Source organism: Solanum pennellii, chromosome 5 (assembly GCF_001406875.1).
Source record: "Solanum pennellii chromosome 5, SPENNV200".
NCBI classification, from domain to species: domain Eukaryota; kingdom Viridiplantae; phylum Streptophyta; class Magnoliopsida; order Solanales; family Solanaceae; genus Solanum; species Solanum pennellii.
The window spans coordinates 6,162,380-6,186,730 of record NC_028641.1 but is presented as its reverse complement, the minus strand read 5'-3'; the positions used below and the strand labels follow the sequence as shown (position 1 = coordinate 6,186,730).

At 34.0% G+C, this 24,351-nt stretch overlaps 3 protein-coding genes across 4 annotated transcripts; 1 reads left to right on the top strand and 2 right to left on the bottom strand.

Annotated features, from left to right (window-relative positions):
- The first annotated feature begins 5,493 nt into the window (after window positions 1-5,493).
- Window positions 5,494-8,465, top strand: LOC107020613 (PLASMODESMATA CALLOSE-BINDING PROTEIN 3-like). Of its 2 annotated transcripts, none has more exons than XM_015221050.2 (4): window positions 5,494-5,742; window positions 6,262-6,507; window positions 6,599-6,632; window positions 7,788-8,465. In XM_015221050.2, exons 1-4 carry the CDS (start codon window positions 5,688-5,690, stop codon window positions 8,068-8,070), a joined length of 618 nt encoding a protein of 205 aa, XP_015076536.1. In that variant the 5' UTR covers window positions 5,494-5,687; the 3' UTR covers window positions 8,071-8,465. The 2 variants fall into 2 exon arrangements, with proteins under 2 accessions (XP_015076536.1, XP_015076535.1); XM_015221049.2 differs by having other exon boundaries at window positions 7,785-8,465.
- Window positions 8,466-9,190: 725 nt separating this feature from the next.
- On the bottom strand, window positions 9,191-13,453 carry LOC107020910 (uncharacterized hydrolase YugF-like). Its single transcript, XM_015221438.2, has 10 exons — window positions 13,172-13,453; window positions 11,965-12,059; window positions 11,788-11,885; window positions 11,623-11,672; window positions 11,053-11,148; window positions 10,856-10,945; window positions 10,581-10,673; window positions 10,358-10,453; window positions 9,784-9,849; window positions 9,191-9,678 (listed from the first exon to the last, which is right to left on the bottom strand). Exons 1-10 carry the CDS (start codon window positions 13,367-13,369, stop codon window positions 9,505-9,507), a joined length of 1,056 nt encoding a protein of 351 aa, XP_015076924.1. The 5' UTR covers window positions 13,370-13,453; the 3' UTR covers window positions 9,191-9,504.
- A 5,670-nt stretch (window positions 13,454-19,123) lies between these two features.
- Window positions 19,124-24,351, bottom strand: LOC107019905 (uncharacterized hydrolase YugF-like). The gene is made up of 10 exons (XM_015220266.2): window positions 23,930-24,351; window positions 22,844-22,938; window positions 22,668-22,765; window positions 22,502-22,551; window positions 21,741-21,836; window positions 21,536-21,625; window positions 21,034-21,126; window positions 20,820-20,915; window positions 19,969-20,034; window positions 19,124-19,859 (listed from the first exon to the last, which is right to left on the bottom strand). The coding sequence occupies exons 1-10, from the start codon at window positions 24,116-24,118 to the stop codon at window positions 19,644-19,646; spliced, it is 1,089 nt and encodes a 362-aa protein (XP_015075752.1). The 5' UTR covers window positions 24,119-24,351; the 3' UTR covers window positions 19,124-19,643.

Below are 24,351 nucleotides of genomic sequence, written 5' to 3'. Positions count from 1 at the left end.
CTTATGATTTATTAATACATGTATGATTTATAAGAGAATGATGTATTATCTCACGTGGGATAAAAGATGAAATAACTAATATCCGTATAATTTTATTCAACTACCAAACAATAACTCAAGTTTTAAAATCAAAATGCTAACTTTGAAGTTTTACTCATAGGGAAATAGAGTCAAAAGTTTAAGATCGTTCTTATAAATCACCCAATGGGATTATAATCTTATCCGCAACGTCTCAAAAAATATAAAAACATGGTGTTTTATAGCGAACAACATATATTGTGGAATCCCACAAATAGAGTTTGGGATAGACAAACTGTATCACTATCTCGTGAAAATAGAGAAATTATTTTCGAAAAATTATCCCTCGTATTTTACAGTCATATAATACAATTCTTAATATGGCTAAATATAATCAAAAATTTAAAAGTAGTGTTTAAAATTGAGTAATTTTGGATTCAAATTTCCAAAAAAGTCTCAAATTTGAATTGTCGTTCCCAAAAGTGATTGTTCCTTTTTATCTCCATGCTTATGCATTGTACAGAGTTAAATTTCCATGACTTCCCCATATTCTTTGCTTTCCTAAAAGTGATCAATTCTTTTATCCTTACGTCAGTAATAATGATGACATATTCAGTATGATTTTATAAAATATTTAAAAAGGATAATGTGTACGTAAAGATAGAAATGTTATGCGTATGTTAAGTGACCTATTAGGGACTTATGATCTAATAGTACTATCATAAAATTTCCACACAATAAATGAGTTTGATTCTCATTGTATCTCCTCTCCCACTCATGTAGTAAATTGTATTTGATCAAATAAACTTTTAACGTAGCTTTATTATAGTCTGAGTACATAGAAATTTATGGTGAAAATATTTCAAACTAAATAATAAAATGATTCCTAATAAAACTATTTTTTTATCAAATGAATTTGAACTCGAGATTTCGTTATCTCTATTGATTACCTAAAAACATTGTTGTTGAAATCAAAGTGAGATGCCAATGTAGTAGGAGGTGATTCCATAGAACCAAAAATTGGTGGTTGGACACATAAAAGTATTAGTATTAATCAAGATTCACCCACTCTTATTGGTTGTCCAAAATAAATGAAACATGTGAATGTGATTCTCTAATTATGATTAATTTAATGTGTGACAAATAATTAAGGGTGTCACAATTTGCTGTATTTAGTGGGTGTAAGGTCCCCCCCACCCCCACCCCCATAACCCCTCTTTTTTGCCTTTGCATATATACTATATTAAATGTTAAAAAGGCAAAGAATATATCAACCGCGTTTGACAATAGTAATGAAGAAAATAACAACTTTTCTTAATTACGAACGATCATTATGATTGAGCGATAAGTATTCTTTCATTCTTAATCAGATGTCTCAGATTTCAGTCTCCTTAAGTACAAAGTTGCATTTGTTAGGGAATATTTTATCGCTAATGTGTGATTTCATGACGCGAATCTGAATTTAATCAGACTCCAATATAAGTATCGAACAATCAAATGGAAATTAGTAGACCTTCGTTCCAAAAGAGAAGTACTCAAAAATTTTTAAAAAAATTAACAACAATAATATAATAGAAAATCACAAAACAAATGAAATAACATGTACTAATAAAGATTGAAAACTAAGATCACGCGTAAAATACAAATTAATACTACAAATTAATCAGATGTCTCAAATTTCAGTCTCCTTAAGTATAAAGTTGCATTTGTTGGGGAATATTTATCGTTAATGTGTGACTTCATGACGCAAATCTGAATTTAATCAGACTCCAATATAAGTATCGAACAACCAAATGGAAACTAGTAGACCTTCGTCCCAAAAGAAAGGTACTCAAAAAATTTTAAAAAAATTAACGATAATAATATAATAGAAAATCACAAAACAAATAAAATAACTATTAGGTTGTGGAGCCTGATTAATATTTGATGTACTGTCAAATTTTAGGCTGCAATATTTATTCTCCATTTATACTCTGTAACCTAAAATACTCTAAATTATTAATATATACTCCATCGCCGTGGAAGTTTACTTACCGGGTGTTACCACGAAATATTGGTTTCTCTCTCTAGATCTCTCATCTCTTTACCTTGCAAATTCTTGTATTCTCCATTCATCAAGTGTGTGTGGATTCGATCCTAACAATAACATGTACTAATAAAGATCGAAGAATAGGATCCCGCGTGAAATACTAATTAATACTACAAAATAGAAAGAAGGAGAGAAAGAGACTAGCGTCCTACTAATCATACAAAAAATCCTACTTTATTATTTATATATTATCTATCTATTATAATCTTCTATTCTTTCTCTCAAAGTTTAACATTGAAAAATACTTTTACATCTACCTATAATCAAAAGAAAATTAATAAATGACAAAGCAAGACTTTTATAAAGCACCAAAAAAGAGAGAGAATAACAATAATAAAGCCCTTTAAGAAAAATTAGAATAAAGTGAATTATTCATTAAATTGAATAATAAATAGAATTAGATATAATTTATCTACGTATTTTTATTAGGTTTTTGAGTTTAAACCTTTAAATATAAAACTCTAACAGAATATATTGCCTCTTTTGACGTGTTTTATTATATGATTTTGAATTAATTAGCATTTTAGAATAAATATAAAATAACATCGAGCGAAAAAAATAAAATAAAATAAAAATAGCATACTACTTTTCTGATTCTAGATAAATCTTATGCAAATTAAAATCATTTTTATTTTGTTTTCTTTTCAGAAAATGGGTAACATAACAAATTGGCTGGATAGAAGATGAAAAAGAAGCTTTTTTTTTTCAAATTCTTTTTTCCTTTTTCATATTATTTTATTTGTTTAGTTAATTACTATATAAAATGATTAAAGTTTGCTCATATTTGACGTAAAAGGGTCCATTCATTTAATTTAATACAATAAATAAATATCTTACTCAAAAATGTATTCTTCAAATTAATTTGTATATGAGTTGGATATGCCCTTTTTGCTCACGTATATTTTTCTCCAAAAGAAAAATTCTAACATAAATGATTACTTCACTTTACAACTTAATATATATTTTTTTAATCAGTTTTACAATTTAATTAATTTAAAATATATTTTGAATAAATATAATTTTTACTAAAGATGATATTGATAGCTTAAATATTACTATTTCCTGCGGTTATTAAAGAATGTAACTTATTCATCATGGATTAATTGTATCTAATATATTTAATAGAAAAAACTCTTAAATTCTAATAAATATTAAGTTTTGAACTTATAATTTTAGGAGTATAATAAGTTTTTACTTTTAAAACTTTGAGAAGTTAAACAAACTCTATTAATTTTAAAGTTTGAATCAGTTTCTATATGATATGCTACATTGATATAAGAACTTAAGTTTTATATTCCTTAGGAGGGACATGAAATAGAATTAATATTTTGGTGCATGATAATTATAGTGCTTGTGATATTCAATGAAGTAAGTTAACCTTTAATTAATTGTTAGGTATGTTTATTATTTCTTTATATAGTAAATAAGTTATATTCAGATTATTATTAAAATTATATTATTGCAACATATAAAAAATATTTTTTTTGTTCATAATTAATTGTCATGATTTTCTTTTTTTAAAGTCAAACTATAAAAATTTTAACCAACATTCTATGGTGTATATTTTCATCATATTAATATGCAAAAAATTGCAATTGATAGTACTTTTCGTATAGCTTTTGAATATCTGTTTTTTGAAAAAAAATATATATCAAATTAACGTAATCTGATCTAACTTTAAAAATTGATCAAATTGACTTTCGAAAAATGTAACATGACAAATAAAAATGAACAAAGAAAGTAATAATATAAGCTTAATAGTTTTGATAGAGTAGTAAGTATTCTTTATTTTTATATCAGATAGCTTTGATCGAGACTCATAATTAAGTAATGATTATTTTATTTTTATAGTTAAAATTATTAATATAGATTTAAATTTAAATTTATCGAACGTTTGAAGTAAAATTTGAACATCAAATTAAAAAATAATAATCCAAAAGTTACATTAAATCTCTTGGCTTTCATTTGTTCTGTATTCTTCTTCATGTCTACAATGATCATGTCATTTTCCTAGATCCCATTATTTCTTAAAAAGAATTAAAAGATAGTTGACTAATAAAAACAATTATTTGTATATTTTATTTTTATCTTTTTGCATTTTCTCACTCCATATATCACTCCTACAGTTAAATCATTTTATAGAAGTGCAATGTTCTATTTGTTATTATAGATACTTGAAAAACTAATTAAAAATCATATTGTAAAAAAAAATAAATTATTTATTTATATTGTACAAATATTATGTGTAGATTCTAAAAGATTTTCTAGTACCTCCATTCATATGCCAAGAGACACATAAGTGTAATATTAAACAGTGACAGCACAACCCTTGTGGGGGCCCTTCTGTTTCATCAAGGTTTAGCCTAGGGACCTTCGTCGGGTAAAAATAACATATTCAATATAATTTTAAAATAAATATAAAATTTAATAAATTTTACGTATATTTCATTTTACGAGAGTGAATTTAAAATAGAACCTATGAATTCATAGAACTTGATAGTTTTTATGCATACCTTATATAATAACAACATTTATCTTTAATATCTTTTTAATTACTATAACATAATGTTTGTTATAATATGAAAAGAATATTAGTTTAAAGTTATTTTAGAGAATAACGAAAATAGAAACGTAAAATTATTTTATACGATATTTGATATTTATATTAAAAATTAACTTATTTTAAATTTATAAAACACAAGACAAGAACATAAAATTCTTTTATCCGATATTTAATATTTATATTGAAGATCAATTATTCTAAATTTACGCGACTTTTTTCTGAGGTAACAACTTTACTAAATACTTTTTTTCACACAAAACTTGAATTTGATGAGTATGATTAAAGAGGAACATACATATAAAGTTTTTGAGACAAAATTATTGAAAATTTTCAGGAAATTTTTTTTCACTAGTCAGCAAAAAAAAATAAAATATATTTACATGTTTGAAGTATGAACCATGGTTTGGTTAGATAGTAACCATGTAGTTAAGTTTATGACCGTTTGAGAAACAAAGCCACTGACATACATAGTACAGAGTACATATACATACAGTCGAATACATGACAAAATGCTTTGGCTTTTGCTGCTCACTTTCCTAAAACACATTACCCCATGCTCCCATTCTTTTATAGAAGTAAGTAATTTTTTTAAAAAATATCGTTCGATACGATGTATAAAAATAATGTTTAATATAATATGTTGATGATATTGACATTGAGTGTTTAATTTAGTAGATTAAAATCCCAAATATATGTTGTATATTTTTTTAAATTATAGTGGAAACTATGTGAATTTATTTTAGTGTTTAATTATATTTGGACAAATAAAAGTGAACGGAGAGTAATAACATAAGATTTTATACATATAAAATGCCACCCAAAATTGACATAGAGCCTCCACCTTCCACCTATTTTTCTTGTCTCGAGAGCTCCATATCCCTATAACACACTTTCTCTGTTCCCCTTAAACATCTCATCTTTCTGCTTTCTTCTTTACAGTAGAATTTCACTTACCTTCTTGATTTATACAGGGAATACTAATATCTTCATATCTACTTCTTAAAGCTTGGCACAATCATGGCTGCTTTTGTACTGTCTTTAGTACTTATCTTGGCTTTAACTGGTTACTCAAGTAAGCTGCTTTTGCTACTTTCACTTCAAGATTCTTCTGTTTTCTGCATTTTTCATATGTTTAGTTGTGTGTCCAACTATTTCTTTTGATGTCTCACTTCAAGATTCTATTTTTCCTGCATTTTTTCATCTTCTTGCCATGGGTTTTCATCAGATTTTGCTCTTTACTGTGTATCTAACAATTTCTTTTCTTGTGATGAGTTTTTACTAGATGTTGCTCTTAGTAGTGTATTTACAGTTTCTTATTTAAAGATTGAGTTTTTTTAGCTTTCTTACTTCAAGATTCTCTTTTTGTTTGCTCCTAGTGGTGTATCCAAGAATTTCTTATCAAGGATTAGAGTTTTCGGTTCTTTCACTTCAAGATTTTACCTTTTCTGCATTTCCATGTGTTTCACCAGAATATTTGTTCTTAGTGGTGTATTCAAGAACTTGTTATTCAAAAGATCCAGTCTTTTTTCTTGACCATTATCAATAATTTCTCTTTCTTGAGCTGATTTGTTATGGTGGTCTTTTTTTCTAGGTGGTGCTAATTACTGTGTGTGTAAAGATGGTTTTGCGGACACACTTCTGCAGCACAATATAGATTATGCCTGTGGAAATGGAGCTGATTGTACTGGTATCCTTCAAAATGGTCCTTGCTACAACCCTAACACTATTAAAGATCACTGCTCCTATGCTGTAAATAGCTATTACCAGAGGAAGGCTTCAACTGGTGCTACTTGTGACTTCACTGGAACTGCTTCTTTAACTTCAACTCCACCAGCCTGTAAGTTGTTGAATCAACTCACTTTTCTCCTCTTTCTGTCTCCCCTCTTCTAGTAATGGTCACTGATATTGTTTCTTTGCTTTATCAACAGCCTCTAGCTCTGCATGTTATCAGACCACAGGAGGGTATGTATTCTTAAAGCTTTGTTATTTATGATGTGAGATCTTGTAATTTTCTTGCCAATATTGAATGTAGCATCTCCTCAACTTGCATCCAGGAAATTGTTTTTTTTCCTCTTGGACAATAAATGGTGATGTTTCCCTTTTTCTGCCCTGTTGGCTTCTCCTTGTAGATCATCACTCTCAACTTCTTGATCTTGAAAAATAATTTTTTTTCCCAAGATGTTATTATAAATATCCACCTACCCCCAGGCTCCCCCAGGGCTGGTAATAACATGGAAGTTAAAATTCATCTCTCTAGGTAAAAAGGACATAAAAGAGGTGCAATTATTAATGCTAGAAAAATTTGACTGTATGAGTGAATGGTTGAAAGCTTTTCCTAGTATAGTGACATTTTTCTCTGAGGACATGATTAAAGATTGTTGTTAGCTGTTTCTTTTTAACCAAATTCTATCAATAGTCAATTTTTAGTGTCCTAACTGTGTCAATTACTTTAAAACACAAGATGAGTTAGATTCATCATTTATATTTTATCCCCATGTGACCTGTCTTGATGTTGATATATAATCTGTATGTTACTGTTTTATTTGTCACTTTCTTCATTTGTTATGATGGATGTCTTTTTAGTTGAAATGTGTTTTCCAGCCATGATACAAATATTTTATAAGAACCAAAGTCCTTTATACCATTTCTCATAATTCATGTAACATGCCTACTCTGGTATATCTATAATGACAACAATAGTGTGCTAACTAAGTGTCAATCTCAAGCCAGTTGGAGGCGGTTCCGTCTTAGTTGGACTTTGAATTTCCTTGTAGAATTAATAATTGAATATTGTGGATGGACGGTGTAGTATTGCTCATGTAGTTTCTTGTCCTTTTTTGTTACTATGTGTTGTTTCGTGTATTTGGACTATCATATTCTTTTCTTTTGTTTCTATTGTTACTGTTAGTTATTTCTTGTATCTCCATTATGTCTTTTTTTGGACCAACTTTCCTAGAGCCAAGGGTCTATCATAAACAACCTCTCTACCTATGAGGTAGGGGTAAGGTCTGCGTAAACTCTACCTTCCCAGATCTCATTTTGTGGGATTATATTAGTGGATGATGGTGTGCGACATTGGCCTCTCATATATATATTTTTTTTTACTTCAACCAGCAGCACTGGAGGTACCACAACCCCAAATGCACCAGGAACCACAACAAATCCAGGGATTGGAACTGGCACCGGCACCGGCACCAGCACTGGCACGGGCATAGGCACAGGCACAGGCACAGGAACTAATACAGGTATTAACAACCCAACTTTTGGGATGGGACCAACAGGAAGTGGTGGCTTCAACCCAGATGGCAGTGGCACAGAGGCTCTTCATCAAAACAGAGTTTTTATCACCATGGCACTTTTGTTTACAAGCAGCTTCTTGATGGTATGCTTAAGAATTTAAAAAAAAGAAGTCTGAATGTGAGGCAGTGAATGAAAGAAAAAAGGTTTTGAGATGATAATGGACTTTTGGGCACAAAGTATGGGTAGCATTTTTTCAATGGTCAGCATGGGGGGGGAGAATCATCTGGGCACATTTCCACTTGGACATCTTTTTTTTTGTTATTTACTTCTTGTTCTCTTTATTATCTCCATATGAGTGGACAAGTTGGAATTAGATTCCTTCTTGAAATGGAGATGTGGCTGTTTCTGGGGTAGTATGATGTACCAGTAATGTAGAAGAATCTGATCTCTTCTTTTTAGATTTTTCCTTTTTGTATATCTAGAGAAGTAGAGACATGACATGAAGTATGTATTTTTTATTCTAGAAAATTTTATCAATGAGTACTTGCTACCCTACTCACCATCTCTGATAAATTTAGTGCATATCTGTATTAAAATATAACTCCTGTAGTTCCCCCCACCTGTACATTTGTAAGTATAATTGGAAATCCAACTTAAAGTAAAGCACAAACAGGGTCAAGTATCCTAGTTGTCACAGTGAATGGAATCTTGATTTATCACAAGGGAATAAACCAAACAAGGGTTCCTTCCTCTTTTCTTTACCACCCTTTTGCCTGCTATCAATCATCGTACATAATGAATCAAACAAATTTTTTTCATACAGTGGTGGATGAAATGAGTGAAAATCATAAAGAGATGAAGAAAGTGGGATGTAATGGTCCATGTAATGAGTAAAAATTACAAGAGATCAAGATTTTGGATCTTGGTGGTCAGAATACTGAAGTGCATGTGCTAGCATGTATCTAGTGTAAGAGTCTTGCACATAAGCTAGCCAAGACGCCACGGCTGGGTGTAAAATAGCATTAACAACTTTTGGCCTTGTTTGGTTTATGCAGGCAAAAAGGGCAAAGGTAAAGTGAATCTGGACTAAAAACTTGTTTGGTTTCTTTAAAAAAGAACTTTCTTATAATTGTTTCACTTGGATGGTGACTGCACTGCACATGCATATGTTTTCTTTATGATATAATAAGGGATAATGACTTGGTAACTACCTTTGAACTTTGTCAAATGCTGCACTTTTGTTGCACAACAAGACATATGTCAACAGCAAATCACACAAGTTCACAGTAACTGGTAATTGATATAAAATAAGAATAGCATGTGCTGGAAGAAAAATATACCAGAATCCTAATTACTAAAGTATTCAGCTAATACTCTGCTCAAGTATTCAGTTTAATTACACTTCTCTACTGGTGTTAAAAGCACCAAGCACCTTTGACAACCCATATGCATGCAGTGAGGTTGATGGTGCTCAAAGAATAAGAGCATATTCACCATTATAACTGGCAAACTAACCTCATTACGAGGTAGGACCAGGAAGTTGGATCTTCACGTGTGAGATATGCTAACTATCTGCTTGCACAAGTACCAGTAATCAAGATGGAACTGAGTTGGTGGAGACTGAGTCAGGATTTGCCCTCTGTGATTGGTCAGGGCGAACAAAGTCCGCTATCAACCTGGAGACAGCATCAGGCTTCTCCACATGAGGGATATGGCCACACTTTGGTATTTGGCGTAGAATTGCATTTGGAAGTTCACAATGCAATCTCTGACGACATGAAAGTCAATGGACACTTCATTAACACTCCGTGTACTAAATATATGAATGCTAGGAGCTAACAGGTTTAGTGATCCAAAGTTGAAAGAAACATACCACTGCAAGCTTGTTGTCAATAATCTGATCATCTTCACCCCAAATTATCAGTGTTTTCTGCTTGACCTGCAGGAGTCCTAGCATGAGAATGCTGAACAATTTTCCATCGTGACAAGACCGAAACCAGTAGACAACATAGAAAATGAAGTTACAGCTAGAAATGCCATGTAACAGCAGAATCAGAAGCAAGTTGAATCCATCAGCCTCAAGATTACAGTAGTCTACATACCACATGAATGATTTTAATGACGTCTAAAGCTAATAGGTTTGTAACTCCAAGAGATGTTTGCAGTTAAAACTTATGGCGTATCACTTTATGCCATCTCTCTTATTTAAACAAATTTTTCAGAACTAATATCAGTGCCCAGGGGTTCCTGTATTTAGACTCCAACAATTGCATGTTAAGATGAAACTAGTAAGATTAAACTCAATATTGGTAGTTTTCATAATCAAATAATGCCTATTAAATAGAGCAAGATAATACTGTTTGATACTAGAGTCTATGCCAAAAAAAGTGACAAAAGGCATGTATATTTAGGAATAACTTGACAAAATTTAGTAAATCTTCACATACATGTTCTATCTGAGAAATGACATTGTAACCTCCACTGATCATGAAATTCACCAATGCATCCTCCCACCAAGGTAATGAACAATGTAAGCGGCCAATCTGGATAGAAAACCAGATAATCAGAAGTGTAAAACAAAAGAGAATAAAAATATGCCAGAAGCACATTTTGAATATCTGATCTCCATGACTTTTAAGGTTTCTAAAAAGATCAAAGGGTCAAACTTACATTAGTCCAGTCTATGCAGGTACTAAATGGTAAGCCATTGAAAGCTAATGAAGTTGCATATAAGCGAAGTGGGAGACTTTTCAACAAGTAAACCTGCAGCAGGTTGTTTCTCATTAACAATGGCAAAAGTTTCTCTTCTTTACTTTTAGAGTTTGCTAATCAGAAAACAAGTTGCTAATAAACTACACATTATAACATATATGTAATGTTACATCAAACATCCAATCTGGCGTAGAATGTATCCTTTATTTTAAGAGGAATAGGAGGTAACTCACCCCAGCATAAGCTACTGCTCTGGGTAAGGTTGCAAGGTTTCCTGTACCTTCCGCGTAAACACTTGCATCAATTAAAACCAGCCTATCAACCTGATAAAGTAAAGCTACTTGAAGCAAGCATAAAATAATACCTTCTTCATACAAGAAAGTAATTTACAACATCTGAACAGGGATCCTAAGTTACCGAATGAACTTACAGCTTCTGGATATTTAACAGAAAAGTCAATAGCAACAGCAGATCCAAGACTAGGTCCAACAAGTACCATTGGCTTCTTGATGTGGGTAGACCACAGCTGAAAGACAAACGAGACAGCGAATTTTCAAAACATGTAAACTGAATTTTTTTTAAGAAATGTAATATCCCAGTAAATGTTCAACATGGTCTTAAGGCCAGGCCAGGAAGATATGCCTGGCCCTTATCAGACTTCTAACGGTTTCTACAGCTAGACAAAGAAACACTACTTCAATATTTTTAAGCGTAGAGCTGTGCCAAGTAAGCAAGGATGCCCCTTTTTAATGCTTCATAACTGTAATATCATACCACTGCACAATGCACAATGAGGCATAACTATGTGCATGACCCTGCATAAGTATTATAGTTACACTACTAGGAAAAAAAAAAGATTGAGAGATTTACCTTAATTTTGAACTTAGATATGTAACTTCACATTTATTAGAATGTTTAATGAAAGTTGAAAGATACTAATTCGAACCTTTCAAGTTTGTATGCACTAGATTAGAACATATATTCCGGAATCAGTACGTACCTGGTAAAGATGCTTGCGCTTGGAAGCTACATCACACGATGGAAGCCTTCCTTAAATATCACAGGAAACAAAAAATATAAACCATGAGCAAGTCTTCGTTTTTGTTTGCAGAATCTTTTTGAAAAATAAAGAACTGAGAAAAAGCTATAACAAGATATAACATACCTAAATCAGAGAAACCCCATCCAAGGATATCAACTGCCCATGTCTCCAATCCAGCATCCTCAAGCATTGGAAGAGTGTACCTCCACTCTAAACATGAGCTGAACAATGAGGCATAATGAACAACAGGAGCACAGCAAGAGAAAGTGATCAAATTTCATAGCTTAGCATGAGGCACACCTATCAAAACCATGGAGAAGCACAACTGGATTGGCCTCTGTCTGTTCTTTTGGCTTCACACAACTACTCATGATGCATCCCTTCGATAAGTTTACCTAAAATGAACCAGCAATGAAGCTGGACCATCAAACAAAGGCAGTACCCAGAACTTTATAAAGTAAGAGTTAATTGATTTGATCCAGTGCAATATATCTAGATATGTGACTTTTTAGGATTATAAGAACAGAATACATAAAAAAAAAAGAATGATTAAGTTGCATATGATGAGTGGACACCTCTATGACAGCAGGTACACTACTGCAATGGGTGCACTCACACCCGCTCCATTTTGTTCCAACTGTGTGTGTGAACAGGGGAATACTTATAAGAGATAACACTCATTCTAAGTCAGCACACATCGTCACAAAGTAGTGTCCAGTAGTAGTCTGCACCCAAAGTCTTAAAATCATGGATATCCCAAATATATGATACTCTTTCCATTTTAGGGATGTCCTGAAATGTTTGATACCATGCCACTTCTATACTGCTTTCAAGAAATAAAGTTCATTGAGCTATCTAAATTACAGACTGGGATGTTACCTCAATCAAAACAACTACTGAATTATCTTCTTGCACTACCGCCAAAAAATATTTAAGTCAAATTAGCATCTTCAGATTCTAGGTTCAATTAAATACAGTCATATAAAATGAGCTGGAATGAGAACAATTTAAGAAGATAAAAAAGTAAAAATAAGAGTTCTCTTGTTCCTTGTAACCTAATCCATATCTAACCTCGACATGCAGAGACATAAAAGTAACCCCTATAGCTGCAATGAGTACCTGCATCCATGCACAAATCTTGTGCTACTGATTTTAGGTTCTAAAGCACTACTTCCGTTTCAAAAAGAATATGAAAACTTTAATTTCCAACTTTATAAGATTAAATGACATTTTTTTGTACATTCAGCATATTTTTAGCTTAAAACCACAAGATTCAAAAACATTCTTTTACTTTCTTATTTCGATTTTTCTACCTATGTGATAATATAATCCAAAAGAACAAAACTTTACTCATCAGAACAGAACCCACTTCATAAACAGTAGAGAATTTCCCCCCAATTGAATCTCAATTCTTCATGCACTTTGAAATTCTACTCCTTGCTTGAGAAAAGACAGAAAACTATCTAGAAATTAACCCCAAAAAAGACAGTAGCAATAAAAAACTTACTGGTATTCTCTCAATTCGTGAAGCCAGCTTTCTAGCATAAGGGTCTTTGATATTCTCGATTTGTATAGGAAGAAAATCCGGAAATTCACCTGCCCTGATCGTTAAACGCCTCGAATAAGAGCATTTCAAATTGGTTCCAGTTAGTAGAAATGCTGGCGGAGGAGCACCACCGGTTCCGGCTGAGAAAAATGTCAGCATATTCTTTGTTTGTCAGTCGCTCAGCCGTGCACGGTGGCCACCGGTTTTTCTACTACTCATACTGAGAAGAGAAAGAACACCAAAAGGCGCCCATATAATATTTATCCAATCATGTGGCGCCAAGATAACGCCAACATTTATTTATAATAATTAACTTATAATAAGAGTTTAAAAATTGATTAATTTTTATAAAATTGAGAAATTTTCATGTTTATTATACGCGTTATCACATTACTTGAAATGTCAGTAGATAGTTGAGTATTATTCCAAATCTCCTCTCGCTTCACTAGTAATGGTATTTAAGTGGTCTACTAGTTTCTTTTTCTTCGGTTGAGATTATGAAAATAAGCAATATAAATAATTAATTGATTGTATTTGAGATAGTTACAGAAGTTAGTTAGGGAAAAGAAATCTTAGTTAGTTATTTTTTTCTCTCTTTTCTTTTATCAGTTTGTGTATATATATACACAACTCTTCACACATATTGGATAATATAGATCAATATTCATTCTCACAAATATTTGCTAAAGCTTCTCTACTCTCATTAATGGAGATTCTCAACATGGTATCAGAGCAGTAGAAATTTCGCTGTAATCCTCTGCTAGATTTTCTTCTTCTTCTTCTCTGTTTGCCTCAAATTAAAGATCGTGTTCATCTTCTCGTTACACTGATTCTTTGTTATGGCAATTGAGGATAAATCTGCTGTTACTGCTGAAGTTCAAGGTTCTGCTCAATCAATCACAATCATCCTCTGTATATCCATTCTTCCTATACTCAAGGTTCTATGCTTATTTCAATTCAGCTTCTGGGTTCTGAAAATTACTCGTTATGGAGCAAATCTTTGAAGCTTGTGTTGCTTGGTAAAAATAAGTTAGGTTTCTTGTCAAGGACTTATACTAAGGACATGTATCCTCGCTCCATGCATGATCAATGAGAGAGATGCAATGTTATTGTTCTAGGTTGGATTATGAACATTGTGTCTAAAAGTCTAGTTAGCACTATGATTTATGGATCTGATGCACACACTGTTTGGGAGGATCTTCGAGAAAGGTTTGATAAGGTTAATGCATCTAGGGCATTCTATCTTCACAAGGAGACTGTTACATTGTATCAGGGAACTGCTTCTGTAACGAATTATTTTTCCAGGCTAAGAGAGCTTTGGGATGAATTTGAAACACTTATACCACCTCCCTCCTGTGCGTGTCCGGAATCCAAGCAGTATGCAGAACATTTTCAGTTTCAAAAGTTGTGGCAATTTCTGATGGGTCTAAATGAGTCTTATGCTCGTGCTAAGAGTCAAGTGTTAATGCAAATTCCTGTACCAAATGTTAATCAAGCCTATGCTATGATTATTAATGTAGAAAGTCAAAGAGTGATGGTGTTAGTAGTAGTTCCTCTTCTACAGAATCTTTCTCAGAAACTACTCTTATGAGTAACAGGATGTGTGCTCATGGTGGTGGATATCATAACAGTAATGGTCCTGGTTCAGGTCCTGCTTACTATCCTAGCAATGGCTCTAATGGGAATGGTGGTTATAGACCTAGAAATAATGGTGATGCACGACAAGGAGGAAGATCAAATCTCTACTGTGACTACTGTCATTATAGAGGACATACAAAGGAGTCTTGTTATAAGCTTCATGGCTATCCTAAGAAGAAAGGAAGATCTTCTTCTCATGCTAACAGTGCTGCTGCTGGAGGACATCAGCTTCCTGAAAGTGGAGCCTATGATGATTCCTCTGTAAGTACTAATGCTAAGTCCTATGGTACCTCTCCTAACAATCTCTTAGTAGGTATACAAGGCATGTCACTCTTTACACATGAACAATACAATCAGATTATACATATGTTGAGAAAGGAAAAGGCAAGGAAGCAGATTCTATGGCAAATGTTGCAACTGCAAGCTCATCAGGTACTTTTATAGCTCTCACGTCTGATATGGTTCATTCCAACTGAATTATAGATACAGGTGCTTCAAACCATATGGTTCACAGTTTGAGTCTTATGAAACAGTATACAGACCTTGGAGTTAAAAGTGATATGAAAGTAAATTTGCCTACTAGTGCTCAGGTGGCTATTAGTCATGTTGGAGATTCACTAGTTCTTAAGGATAAACTAGTGAAGGATGTTCTCTTTATCCCAGATTTGTTGTATGACCTATTATCTGTCTCCAACTAACTAAACAAGTAAAGTGTGCAGTAATATTTTTCCCTAACTTCTGTATCTTTCAGGATCTCTTCAGTGGGAGAATCCTGGGGATTGGTAAGGAAGATCAAGTTTTATATTTTCTCAATACAGATCTACAATCAAGTACTTTACAAGACAGTATTACTAGGAGTTCATGTATCAGTTCTCCTATCAGCTTTACTTCTATTTGTTCACTACATAGTCTTTGGCATAAGAGACTAGGGCATGCCCCTCTCACAGTTCTCAGTAGAATACAATGTTTATAGAATGTACCTATGAAAGACCACAATTGTACTGTTTGTCCTATTGCAAAGCAAACAAGATTACCATTTCCTACAAGTGTGTCTCTGTCTAATGCTTGTTTTGACATAATGCATGTTGATGTATGGGGGCCCTATAGGGTTCCTAACCATGATGGAAAAAGGTATTTTTTAACACTGGTAGATGACAAATCCAGATATACTTGGATTTCCTTAATGCACATTAAGTCTGATTATATTGTCTTGTTGAGAGATTTTATCTATATGGTCAAGACTCAGTTTGGAACCATTGTCAAGTGTATAAGATCAGATAATGGAACAGAATTTATTAGTTCCCAAAGTAAATGCTTTATTTAGAGAGCATGGGATTTTGCATCAAAGTCCGTGTGTTCATTCTCCTCAACAAAATAATGTAGTTGAGAGGAAGCATAGATCCATTCTTGACATGGCTAGAGCCTTAAGGTTTCAGACTTATATTCCTATCAGATTCTGGGGTATGTGTGTATGCAGCAGTGTACATTCTTAATAGGTTACCTACCAAATTACTCAAAGGCAAGTCTTCATATGAGATGTTATATGATCATGCTCCTTCTCTTAGTCATGTGCGAGTTCTTGGTTTTTTATGTTATGCTACTGACCCCAAAAGACTTGATAAGTTTGCCCTAGAGCTATCCCTGCTATTCATATGGGTTATTCTTCTACTCAGAAAGGGTATATCTTATATGATTTCAGCTCCAAAATCTTCTTTGTAAGTAGAGACACTGTGTTCAAAGAAGAGATATTTCCTTTCAAAGATCTCCAATCTTATCCTGATTCTTTGTTCGTATTTATTACTCTTCATACTGATTTAGATCCTGAGTTATCTACTCCTAGTTCACCTTCTTCTTCTCAGTTTCATACATGTTAGAACTACTGTTTCTTCTGAAGTCAGTGATTCTGAAAGAGTTGTTCCATTTGTTGTTCCTCCTAAGAGATCCTCTAGGCAGTCTAAACCTCCTGTTTTGCTAGACTCCTATTTTACTCCTACAGCCAAAAATGCATTTTTATATCCTATTTCAAACTATGTTTCATATTCAGCTTTATCCTCCACCTATAGAGTCTCTCTTGATGCTTATTCTAGCATTTTAGAACCTCATACATACTCAGAAGCCTGTCAAGATCCTCTTTGGGTGGCTGCTATGCAGGATGAAATTACTGCTCTTGAAAGTAATGGAACTTGGTCTATTGTTTCTCTTCCCACTGCTAAGGTTGTTATTGGTTGTAAATTGGTGTTTAAGATTAAATACAAAGCTTCAGGGGAGGTTGAGAGATACAAGGCAAGGCTTGTTGCTAAGGGATATAGTCAATAAGAAGGCCTAGATTTCACTGAAACTTTTTCTCCTATTGCAAAAATGGTTACTGTCAGGTCTGTTATTGCCCTTGCTGCTTCTTGTGGTTGGTATATATTTCAGATGGATGTCCATAATGCCTTTCTACAAGGTGATCTTTCTGAGGAGGTCTATATGCAGATTTCTGAGGGTTTTGCAAACCAGGGGGAGAAACACATGGTTTGCAAGCTTCACAAGTCTTTATATGGACTGAAGCAAGCCCCTAGACAATGGAACCTAAAACTTACTGAAGCACTGATTGATATGGGGTTCTTTCAATCTCATCATGATTATTCATTGTTTACAAAGAGAGTAGGAAAAGAACTTATTGTCATACTTGTATATGTAGATGATCTTTTGGTCACTGGTAGCAACTTAAATCTCATTCAACAAGTTAGAAAAGACTTACAACACAGGTTCAAAATGAAGGATCTTGGAGAGTTGAAATATTTTTTTGGAATTGAGTTTTCCAGAAATGCAGATGGCATTCTTATGAATTAGAGAAAGTATGCACTTGGACTTGTATCTGAACTTGGACTTGCAGGGTGTAAACCTGCATCCACTCCCTTAGAGTTCAATCACAAGTTGACATCCACTGTGTTTGATGAATGCACAGGAATAAATGCAGAAGATAAAGCTCTTGATAATTATGGAAAATATCAAAGATTGGTAGGTAGGCTATTGTACTTGACTATGACTAGGCCTGATATTGCCTTGTAGTTCAGGTACTTAGTTAATATATGCACTCACCAAAAAATTCTCATATGGAAGCAGCACTTAGAGTGGTAAAATACATAAAGGTACAATAGGTCTTGGTTTATTCATGCCAAGCAACAATGTGTCTGAACTTGTAACTTACTATGATTCAGACTGGGGAGCATGTATAGAGTCCAGGAAGTCAGTGACTGGCTACATAGTCAAGCTGGGAAGTGCTTTGGTGTCTTGGAAAGCAAAGAAACAAAACACAGTGTCAAGAAGTTCTGCAGAAGCAGAGTTCAGAAGTATGGCTACCACAGTAGCTGAGATAGTTTGGCTGAAATGATTGTTCAAGGAATTGGGAGTAGAAGTTAAGCTGCCTGTTCAACTGTTTTGTGATAGTAAAGCTGCTATCAAAATAGCATCCTATCTTTCACAAAAGAACAAAACACTTTGATATAGTCTGTCACTTTGTAAGGGAGAAGATCATGGAGGGACTCATTCAGACTAAACACATAGGAACTAAGGAGCAGCAAACAGATATACTCACTAAAGGACTGTGCAAGCCTCAACATGAATTGCTAACTGACAAGCTTGGAATGAAAAATATATTTTCCAATTCTCAGCTTGAGGGGGAGTGTTGAGATTATGAAAATAAGCAATGTAAATAATTAATTGATTGTATTTGAGATAGTTAGTTACAAGTTAGTTAGGAAAAAGGAATCTTAGTTAGTTATTTTTTCTCTTTTCTTTTATCAGTTTGTGTATATCTATACAACTCTTCACACAGATTGAATGATATAGATCAATATTCATTCTCCTAAATATTCTCTAAAGCTTCTCTACTCCCATTAATGGAGATCCTCAACATCTTCACTATGGAGTAATATATGTTGCTTTATCGACTTTTTATCTCGACATTTAGTGTCATATTTTTCTTGTATCTCTCTAAAGTAACTTTTCTTTGAGTTAAGGATCTATCGTATACAATATCTTTTATCTTATTTGTTGCTTCATTTGCTTTGTATTTAATACTTTGTTATCATATTCTTCTAATAACCATGCTCCATGTAGCTGCTCATTGAGCCGAGGATATATCAGAAATAAACTATCTACCCCACAAAGGTATGGCATATAATTGTATAACTTACCCTCTCCAGACTTCACTGGTGGAATTATACTGAGTATGTCCACATCACAAGAAAATAGAAAAATCATCTGGAAACATGAACATGGCACAAAAAATAGGAAACCATGCAACCATTAGTGCAGAAAAGCTTATTCTTTTAACAAAAAGATGACAAATGCTAGTAACTTATATCATTCAACTAACTTCCCATCTAACAGTATGCCTCAACTAAGATAATTCAAGGGAATATTACACAACAAAAGTTCACAACTGCCCCAAGCTAAAAAAAAATCATAACTATGGCGTTTGCCAGCTTGCATGCTCCTCGATTATTCTCTCAGCTGCTACCTCCAACCAGCAAAGGTTTTGAGTAACTCAGCCTACTAAGGCTTATCCAGGCTATGCCTCACTGCCGATAAACTCTAGCTCTGGGTATTGAAGTAAAACTGAAAGAAATATGTACCAGAATGCTGAAGTAGTTAGCTGATTGCTCAAGTGTTCAGTTTGTTACACTGGAACTGGACGCCAAAGCACCTTCGTTATGTTGGTAATATTGCCGACATTGGTTAAAGAATGAAATCATAGTTCATCATTGAAGCTGGCAAACAAACCTCATCACTATGTTGTACCAGAAAGTCAATTTGGATATGCTAAACATCCGCTTTTACAAGTACCAGTAATCACAGGAAAAGAGATGGTGGAGACAGTGTTAGGTTTCATCCTTTGTGATTGATCAGACTGAACAAATTCCGTGATCAACCTGGAGACAACATCAGGCTTCTGCACATGAGGAATATGGCCACACTGGGGTATTTGGCGTAGCTTCGCACTTGGAATTTCACAATGCAATCGCTGAGCACATAAGAGTCAATGGATACTTCAGTTACTCCGTTTACTGCATATTTGGCTGCTAGGAGCTAATAGGTTAGTAATATATTTCCAAAGTTTGAAAGAAACGTACCACTCCAAGCTTGTAGTCAATAATCTGATCATCTTCGCCCCATATAATTAGTGTTTTTTGCTTGACCTGTACGACGGAACTCCTCGCATGAGAATGGTGACAAATTTTTCACAGGGACAAGAATTACCCTTTCCGGGAAAAGCAATCAATAATTCCTAAGTTACCCACAAAAAATTGGAGATTCATGATAGTACAGATCAAATAAACCAAATTTTAAGCAACACCATGAGCAAAGAATTGATGATTCACCATATCTTTACTCAGGAGCTCCTAGAAACTTGAGCACATGCAAAATTAAACAGGAGATAGCATTTAACACTGGATTTTTTTCAATTTTGTTTTTTCATATCATCATCAAAATAGCAGTTTTGGTGAAATTGAAAATGTACAATGTTGTACTAATGGGAAAAAATCTGACATGAGCAAGCTTTTGTCTATGTGATAAGTATATAGGAGACTTTCTTTTTCCTTTCAAAATTGATATCATTTCGGACAACCAAAAAAAACTGATAATTAATTGGATAGAAAAGAGGAACTATTTGAAGCAAGTGGCATGGTTTCCACCTAATAGTTGTGGCTGAAGAAAACACGTGAACTTCACAGTATGCCAATATGATGGACAGACAAAACCATTTGGCATGAGTTTTTCTATATAGACTCTAACATTTCACATTTTTTTCTCCAAATCTTTTACAGCAAGAGTTTTTGTATATCGACCCCAACATTTCACATTTTTTCTCCAAATCTTTTACAGCAAGAAAATGTTGCTTGTTAACATAGTGATGACAAAAGAAAGTAATAAAGGTGGATAAGAAGCCATTAAGATTATTTAGTAGTAAATTTCCACATACATGCTTTATCTGATCAATGACGTTGTAACCTCCGCTGATCATGAAATTCACTGTTGCATCCTCCCACCAAGGTAATAAACAATGTAAACGACCTATCTGGATACGAAATCATGTAATCAAAAGGTTTGATAAAACAAGTAGTGCAGAGACACATTTTAAACATCTGAGCTCCACGACATTCAGGTTTCTTAAAGATCAGAGTGTTAATACTTACATTAGTCCAGTCTATACATGTACTTAATGGTAAGCCATTGAAAGCCAATGATATTGCACATAAGCGAAGTGGTGTGCTTTTCAACAAGTAGACCTGCAACAGGTTTTTGTCATAATAGTGAAAATCATAGATGGGAGATACTAGAAGAATGCTGTAAACATATTTTAAAACATGTTATATCTATGATTTGGATCAGAATATATCCCTTCGCGTAGTAGTCCCCCATGTATCTAGAACAGGTTCTTTCTTTATTTGGGGTTTTGCAGCACTAAGGGAAAGATCTGACCAACAAAGAGCCTCAGTATACAAGGGATGCTAAATTGCTAATCTTGGATCAATTAATGAATAGGTAATAAGCTTCTCTCGTTTTTATTTAAAGCTAATCATAAACCAAGTTATTGGTGAAGCAACAATCCTTATGATAAAGATGTTCAGTTACATCAAATGGTCAAAGTCGAGTAGAATGCATCTCTTTATTTGAGAGGACTAGGGGAAGACTCACCCCAGCATAAGCTACTGCTTTGGGTAATGTTGCGAGCTTTCCTGTACCTTCCGCATAAACACTTGCATCTATTAAAACCAGCCTATCCACCTATGAAGTATAAGTACTTCGGAGTTAGCAATAAAATGATTCCTCCTTAATAGTTGAAAGTAGAAACAAATCTATAAAATCTGGATAGGGATTCACAGTCATTGAACATACTTACAGCTTCTGGATAGTGGACAGAGAAGTCAATAGCAACAGCAGATCCAAGACTCGGACCGACAAGCACCATTGGCCTCTTAATGTAGGTAGACCACAGCTGAAAGAAAAATGAGAGTGAAAAGTTAGAAAACGTGTTAACGGTTCCTTTTCTTTTTTTTTTGAAAAAAAGAAAAGAAAAAAGAAGAACCGTTAACACCATTATTCATAAGTTGGTCTTAGTGCCCAGATAAACTTAATCGAAGTAGACATTACACCGTCATTCCTAAGTTGGGTCTCTATCGAGTAAGTAAGAGAGCTACTCTATGATGCTACATAACTGTGATATCATATTATACTACTGAACAAAGTGTAATTGTAGAACCTAACCCTGCATATTAAGTCCTATTTACTAAGCCTCACTACTCGAGATAATTAAACGTGACTGTTAACTTAATTCTGTACTTATATAGGCTACTTCTTCTCTACCGTAGAGGTAAGGCTGTGTACACACCACCCTCCCCAAGCACCACTTGTGGCTTACTCGTGTATAAGCTACTTTTACATTTATTAGGATTTGCTATAAAAGAGACTAATTCCAGCCTTTCAAGTTTGTATGCACTGGATTAGAACAAATACAACAACATACCCAATGTGGTCCTATAATTGGGGGTCTGGGGAGGGCGAGGGTGAGGGGCACCACAGACCTCACCCCTACCTAAGTGGGGTAGAGAGACTGTTTTGAACACTAGATTAGAACATATGTTCTACAAAATCAGTAGGTACCTGGTAAAGATGATCACGCTTGGAAGCTACATCACACGATGGAAGCCTTCCTTAAAAATCACAAGAAAACATAAAGGGATGAAACTATGAGCAAATCCTGAGTCTTTGTTCGCAAAATCTTTTTGAAAAATGAATATTGCGAAAGTGCTTGAACAAAACAATATACCTAGATCAGAGAAACCCCATCCAAGGATATCAACTGCCCAGGTCTCCAACCCAGCCTCCTCAAGCAACGGAAGCGTGTACCTCCACTCTAAACATGTGCTGAACAATGAGGTATAATGAAAAGCAGGACACAGCAAGAGAAAGTGATCAATACCATTAGGATAGCATGAGGCATACCTATCAAAACCATGGAGAAGTACAACTGGATTGGCCTCTTTCTGTTCTTTTGGCTTCACACAACTACTCATGACACAACCCTTTGAAAAGTTCACCTAAATGGAACCAGGAGAAGCAGATATTTAGATAAATCAATACAAAACAGGGAAGCAAAATATTTAGATCTCTGAGTTTACGATTAAAAGGAAAATACATATTCCATACAAGAAGACTGATTAAGTTGTGGATCGTGGGCAGACACCTCCATCACAGCAATGGTAATATCCAACCCCGCTGCATTCATCTAGGTATTGTGTGTGATATATCCGAAAAGATTCTAACAATGTATCTTCATATTAATTCCCCATGCATTGTCAAACAAGTATGTGCAGTAGTAAACAATACCAGTCTCAAAATCTTGGATGCACCTCTGCCATATTCCTAAACAACCATGACCAAATAGAAAGTATTCCCTCCTTCCCAACATCCAACACTTCTTACTGTCATATCTGTAAAACTTTCACATGTTTTTCCTTTTCCAATTTTCCATATTTGGTTGGTTAAAATTTTAGGAAAATATTTTCACTACAAAAACAAGTTCCATAAGTGGTTATCCACTCCTCCTTATCCTCCAACACACACCCCATCCATGTCTGACATCCTCAGGCATAGACATCATAACATCCCATTTGCCAAAGTCACAAAATTATCCAATACACACGCGAGAGGTAGTAAGTAACCCGTGCATACAAGGTGAAACGATCACGATCACCAACAACAACAACAACAATAGCAACAAACTCAGTGTAATTCCGCAAATAAAGTCCGGGCGAGTATAGGATGTAAACAAACATTACCCTTACCTTTACCCATCCATAAGATCTTGCATGCATGATGCAAGTCTTAATCTACTGATATTAGATCCTAAATTTATCTAAAGAAACGATTTTTTTACCAATCAGCACAAACCCATTTCAACAAAAAGTACAGATTTCACACCCATTGATTCCAATACTTCAAACACATCGAAAACAACGGAAATCAGCTTCACACCCACCAAAAGAAAAAAAATACACACATTTTAAAAAGAGAGTGGAAAAAACGTACTGGTATTCTCTCAATTCGTGAAGCCAACTTTCTAGCATAAGGGTCTTTGATTTTCTCAACTTGTTTAGGAAGAAATTCCGGAAAATCACAGCCAGCCCAGATCGTTAAACGCCTCGAATTCAACCATTTCAAATTGGTTAATGCCGGCGGCGTAGCTCCACCAGCTCCGGCTGAGAAAGATGTTAGCATAGCAGACGCAGAGTAGTACTGGATTTTTCTGCTAAATTTCAACTCTTCCGAAGAGTATACTAGACAACTGGATTTGACATTTGCCTATACAATAGTACTAGCAAACAGAAGAAGCATTCAGCATTATAGCATTTTTTTTTATGCCTAACTTGTTTGTTTCTCTTCTACTTCTGGCAAACAATAAATTCATAGGGAAGAATTTTAAAATTTTGTACTTTCTCTTTGGCGAAAAG